General features: G+C 38.0%; 1 protein-coding gene across 8 annotated transcripts in view; it reads left to right on the plus strand.

Annotated features, from left to right (window-relative positions):
* SPHKAP (SPHK1 interactor, AKAP domain containing) overlaps window positions 1-5,423 on the plus strand; it is an 88,318-nt gene extending 82,895 nt beyond the window's left edge. For all 8 annotated transcript variants that reach the window (XM_020792629.3, XM_072996008.2, XM_072996010.2 and 5 more), the window contains 3 exons: window positions 69-121; window positions 218-402; window positions 3,111-5,423. In XM_020792629.3, coding sequence (XP_020648288.3) covers window positions 69-121; window positions 218-402; window positions 3,111-3,254 — 382 coding nt within the window. In that variant the 3' untranslated portion in view covers window positions 3,255-5,423. The remainder of the gene's footprint in view (window positions 1-68; window positions 122-217; window positions 403-3,110) is intronic.
* Window positions 5,424-6,096: the final 673 nt, after the last annotated feature.

The raw sequence follows: 6,096 nt of genomic DNA on the forward strand, positions 1-6,096 counted from the left end.
AAATAATCCCAGGCTGTGTCAAAAATTTACTTATAATGCTTTCCCCCCCTTTGTTTTTGTTTCCAAAGTGAGATAATAGAAGAAAACACATTCCATAACAAAGAGCCAGAAGAAGCAATAGGTAAGTGATAACACCACAAAGCAGTTGATGGGAACTCAGTTTGCTTACAGCATTTGGCTTAACTAAATGACAATCACAATGTCACTCTTTCTTCAGAACCTACTTCTGGTTTGTGTGTGACAACAGCAAATGAGCAAAAGGATCTCTTGGTGATCAATTTTGATCTGGAACCAGAGTGTCCAGATGCAGAATTGCGTGCTACGCTTCAGTGGATTGCTGCGTCTGAGTTGGGGATTCCCACAATCTATTTTAAGAAATCTCAGGAAAACAGAATTGAAAAGGTATGTTTTTTCAGTATATGGGGGAATAATGATGCCATGTTTTCTTGGTACATATCTTGCCTAGTGAGCTTCACAGCTCAGGGAGGGCTGAACCTGGATCTCCCGAGTCTCAGTCCACACTGCAGCAGATCTCAGAAGTGTTTCTTACCTATAGAGCTCAGCTCTCTCCTCATTTATTCCAACCCTTGTGAAGTAGACCAGGAGGAGAGAGAGAGACTAATCTGAGTGGCCCACATTCAACAAGGAAGGCTCACAACTGTAAAAGGCTTTGATCCTCTATCTCAGTCCTCAGCTAGCTCTCTAGCTCCTACCCACATTGGCTGCCTTACAAAGATGTATTTTTCCTTGGTGTTACTCTTTATGTTTTCAAGCAGCTGGGGAAAAATAATTTTATACTGTCTGCTTTTGGCTTTGCAATTTTACTGGGTGATGGGCTTCATCACATCACACATCCAGGCCCAGCTTTTCTTCTGGCTTGGAAATGGAAATCAAAGCTTTTTCATTTTTCTTGACTTTCACCATCAGTATCTAATTAGGCTTCTCATTCTCTGCCACTCCATTTACAAAATGCATGAGGAAATACTGTGCCTCAAAGCTGGCAGTACTATTTCCTATTTACATACGGTGTTCTAAACTTAAACACATATTTTAAAGATGTTCAACTAGGCATGCAATTTCCAAGGGCAGACAGACTTGCAGACGGGAAGTGTTTCATCCTCCTCTGGTGTGTTTTTGCAATTGGCATAACTATTTACTCATGCAAATGGCAAAGCTGACAGCTGTTTCTATAACCGGACAAAATTTGGGCAGTTGTTACTGAATGCAGCCTAAATGTTTTTTATGTTTTAATTCAGAAAACACGAAACAATATGACAGCTCAGTATGTTCCTGGAGGAGCTGTTTTTTGAGAGTCCACTTTATGATCTGCTGTCCAGACACAGCACTCTACTGCCTCCTCTGCAAGGCCCTGGCAGGATACCCACTTTCCCTGTTGCAGCACCACTGTGTCCTCCTTCCCATTACAAAGCATTGATGTGTACGAAACAAGGCAGTGGGGCCATGAGGGAGCAGGATTCCCACTTACCCTTGTACATACCAGGTTCCCCTGAAAATAAGACATGATCTTATATTAATTTTTGCTCCAGAAACACATTAGGGCTTATGTACAACCATCTACAGTTATTCAAATGCAGTCCTGTCATCATCTTCTGGTTGCTGCACAACGATGGAGAGCGGGGTTTCACTTAACTGGGGCTTGTTTTTGGGTTGGGCTTATAGTACGAGCATCCTGAAAAATACTAGGGCTTATTTTCAGGTTAGGGTTTATTTTCAGGGAAACAGGGTAGCATGATATATTCACTTCTACTTAAACCATTTGTAGTGCACTTGATTTCACAGTTCAAGATGGCTTAAATCAGCCTTTCCTAAACTGGCACCCTCCAGATGCAGTATACTGCCTCTCTAATCATTCTTGGATTGTACAGCTGGCTTAAGCTATTGCCAAACATTTCTTTGTCTGCACTTCCACAGCAAACCTAATTCACCAATGCCTTGCATGGGTTAAATGTGTCTGGTGAAAAATTGACTTGAGAGTAGCCATTGGGATAGGAAAATGAAACAGATTTACAGAAATGTGATCTATTTGCTCTGCATGTATTAATACAAAATTCTGCCTCCTTTGATAAGAGCTGAAAATAAGATTAGGTTTGAGAAATACTTTCTTTTGAATTATTAGATAAACCATTTTTTAAATCTGTGTCTGCGCAGATTAGTTCCCATTCAGTAACACTTCTGAATTGCCTCTGCTTTGTGACCCTCTTTAACCCTAATCAGCCCCACTTGTAACCAACAATAATTTATTGTAATAGCTAAGAGAAGGTGTCAAGCCTTTGGCTTCACACGACAAGCAGTCAGCTGAATTCAGATGGTCATGTCACAAAGTGTGCAGAATAGCCAAAGGCCCTGGTGGACGTCCTTCATGGCAGCTCCTCCACCCTCATAAAAATGTTAACAGAGATGGGCAGGAGATCCAGCTGAATAGAGCATACGTGGTACAGAGAGGAGGAGAACCCTGGAAGTGGGGTAGAGGCATCTTTTCTAAACTGAATGCTTCAGGCAGATTCTCAATCAAACTCACTTTTTTTCATTCTGATGGTTCTTTTCATTTTCAATCAGAACATTCTCTGAATTCTGCTTGATGAATGCATATTCTAACTCTTGATTGACATATTTATTTGTCACGTGATGGTTGAACGTATTAGAAGGATTTTAGCAAAAAGTTGGTTGTGACAGCTCAGTCATCACGCAAATCTGCAGACAATGCCGTGAGAAACAGATGATGGAGATAGCTCATAAAGAGAAGACTAAACTCCTTAGTTACCACAACCGTCTGAGTGTCACAGCAGGGGTTTCCCTCACCACTGGGAGGATGCAAATTAGCTTGCTTTGTTTAGTAATAGGTTTTTGAGACTTAAACATAGGGTACCTTTGCAGTCTGATTTTGTAAAATGGCCTGAACCAGCTCCTCACAATATTAAGTTGGTTTGAGCTCTGATTATGGGCTATCGCTAATGTCTGTTTCTGATCTGAATGATGAATTATTAAATCACTATATGAATAGTATGAGTTCTTCGGCCCATACAGTATTATTAAATGAAACAGGGAGACTATAACTAATAAAATCTCTAAAACCCATCCATTTCCTCCAGTTTCTAGATGTTGTGCGGCTTGTCCACAAGAAGGCCTGGAAAGTGGGTGATATCTTTCATGCTGTGGTAGAATTCTGCAAGCTCCAAGAAGAAAGCAGAGCGTTCACTCCAAGCCTCTTTGATTGGCTTCTTGAGCTGGGATAAGAGACCTTGTTACATGCTTCATTTTCACTTTTAATCCCTTAGTGGCAGTGGTTTGTGAGTGGCCCTCTTTTTCAGAACATCAGCACATAAACTGAACAGAAATGCACAAACGCTGCCAGTGCACCAGTCTGCTTGAAAACTGTACATAATGAGTGAAGGAAAAGAAAAAATCCAGGTTTTGCAGTTCACTCATGTGAGAAACCTCATGTTTTAGTATATACTGTTCGCAGGAAAGGATGGAGGTGTGTATTTTAAACTAGTAAACCTTTTATGAAGGGTTGCTTTTAAAAGATTCTGTTTATCATAATCAAAGATTTTAAAGTATCTATTAGCTATATATATTGACTGGCACTGGAACTGCACAGTTTTTTTGTTGAAGACCTCAGTATTTGTAATTTGACAACTCTAGTGGTTTGTGTGGAATGTTAGTCTGTAGGAGGATGCACCTCTCAATGAATTCTATATAATTATGTCTTCAAATTACCCACAAGGAGCAGAAAGAGGACTCTTGAGCTTTTGAACACTGCTACAAATAAGTGACATTACCTGTTGAAATTTCTTTTTAAAAGCCTGTTCAGCAGGCATATCTATTCTGCTGAGATAAATTAAAGTTTGGCAGATTTTCATACAGGTCTTTAAAACTCATGTTGTTGTTGTTATTGCTGTTATTTCCTGTAACTAACAGAGGCTGCATGCTCCAGTGAAGGTAATATAAGACTGCTCATTAACAGATCTGAGTCCCACACACGGCTTTATTAGTTGCTTGCTGTGAGACTGTGGGCAGGTTTTGGCACTTCTGAGCTTTACTTCTGCCAATCTGTAACAGCGATTCGTGTCCTTTGTAAAGTTCTTTGTGATCTTTAAATAAACAGAATAAATTTTGTAAGGGATCCAAATTACTACACAAATTTTACATTCTAATTCTATGCATATTTGCTCAGACGTAAGTCCCACTGAGTTTACTGGCTCTTACTCTAAACAAGCATGCACTAGAGTGTGACTGTTAGATTTGCTATCATTTAGACTACTGTACTAAACTAAAATCAGTTTGCTTCAGACGAAGCTGAAAACAGTACCTTCATAAAAAGAACATAACTGTGAAGGTTTTTTGTACTAATAGAAAAACATAAACATGTTAACATCTTTAGATCTAACTTTAGTTTTGGAATTATATATTAGAGATGCAGTACAAATGAGTTTCTCGCTACAGGAAAAGTTTAGTTTGTAGGAAAAGTTTTACGAGAAGTTTAGTTTGTCAACATGTGGTCTTGATCTTCAAATGATTAGATGTTTTCATACCTGTATGTAAACATTCTTTGACACCAGTCAAAAGTTCTTGGATAATTTTTAAGTCAAGAAAAAGAATTGTGTTATAGCAAAATATTCGGCTCATTACCTACTAAATAATCTCCATTGTGAACATTCTCTGCAAATGTAATCTTCACAATGCAGTTTTACTCCTCACTATTCAAAATCATACATATTCTAGTACGTATTTATGGCGGGGGGGGGGGAGATGACTTTAATCTTTTGGTTTTGTAGCAATTCTGCTTGTATGTTCTGAAAAATATGAAAGGTGTATTTTTATTTTCATTACCAGAGTATATAATTCTATATGTCAAAAATGTTTTTGCACTATTTTTGAGTAATTTAAAATAAATTATAAAGAGCCATATTTGCCACCATTGTTCCTGTGAAATCAGCTTCCATGCATGCCTGTCCTTTGTCCTGCTTTCAGTAAAGAAGGTATCTGCCAACATTTTAACCTATTTCTAACTGTGCAAACAACATTGCTGCTGTTACAGTGATTTTACTAGTAAAAAAGTAAAGATTGCTATTTTTACTCCTGAAACTAGCTTAGGCTGAACAGCACCTGGCTCTATTCTTGAGAAGTGTCACTATCCAAAAAGTGTGCCAAGAATTATGTGCACTCAGTACCTCTCACAAATAAAGTTATGAGGCATTAAAGATTGAAATCAAATTGCTTGAAAAGTTATTTATTTTTTGATCCATGCAAGTGAGTTGTGCGTTATACCGACCTTCCACAGTGGTAGAATAAATGTTTACAAGCACAGATAAAACAGCTGCCATGTAACAATGTTATGAAATTCCTTTCTGTACGTTTCTTAGTATTGCAACCAGATCTGAAATAAATTTGTGTTAAAAGCCTATGTCCTCTTTGATTTTCCTAAGCTTAGTTAGCTCTAAAAGCCCCTGAGTTAGTGATGCATTGTTACCCAACTATTTAACAAAAATCTGAGCCTTACGCCAAACAAAATGGTCTTAAAAACTTTGGTTTGCTTTGAAATGTGGTCAGTACCAACTTGATGAAAGCTGGAATTTGGATGTCAACATATTTTGAAGACCTCATTTTTCAGAGGTTCTGATCAATTGCAGCTCTTGAAGATTGATTGGAGGACAGGTAGAGCAGATGATACCCGCAGTTTGAAGTTTCTAAAAGTTACTGAAGAGGGGTTTATAAGAGACAAAATCTTAAAATGTACAGGTCAGTGGGAGAAAAATGTACTATCAGCAATGGATTGTGAAAAACAACCATGTTAAGTTTGTGGAAGCAAAAATTATAATGTTTGGACTTGCCAGTTACCTGGACTTGGCAGGATTTGATATGAACAATAACAGGACGGCGAAAACATCTGGAGTGAATTTGTATCCTCATCCAAAAAACACACAATATTTCTTCACTAATGGATTGGTGTGGGACAGAAGTTTAACTTTAAAAGATTTTTTAAACAAAGTTTCTTTTAAATTAAACCATTATTTGCTACTTTTTATCAAAAAAAAGTCAAGCTATGTTATTCCAGATCATATATGTAGATTATGT

This window comes from Pogona vitticeps, chromosome 3, assembly GCF_051106095.1.
Source record: "Pogona vitticeps strain Pit_001003342236 chromosome 3, PviZW2.1, whole genome shotgun sequence".
NCBI lineage: Eukaryota > Metazoa > Chordata > Lepidosauria > Squamata > Agamidae > Pogona > Pogona vitticeps.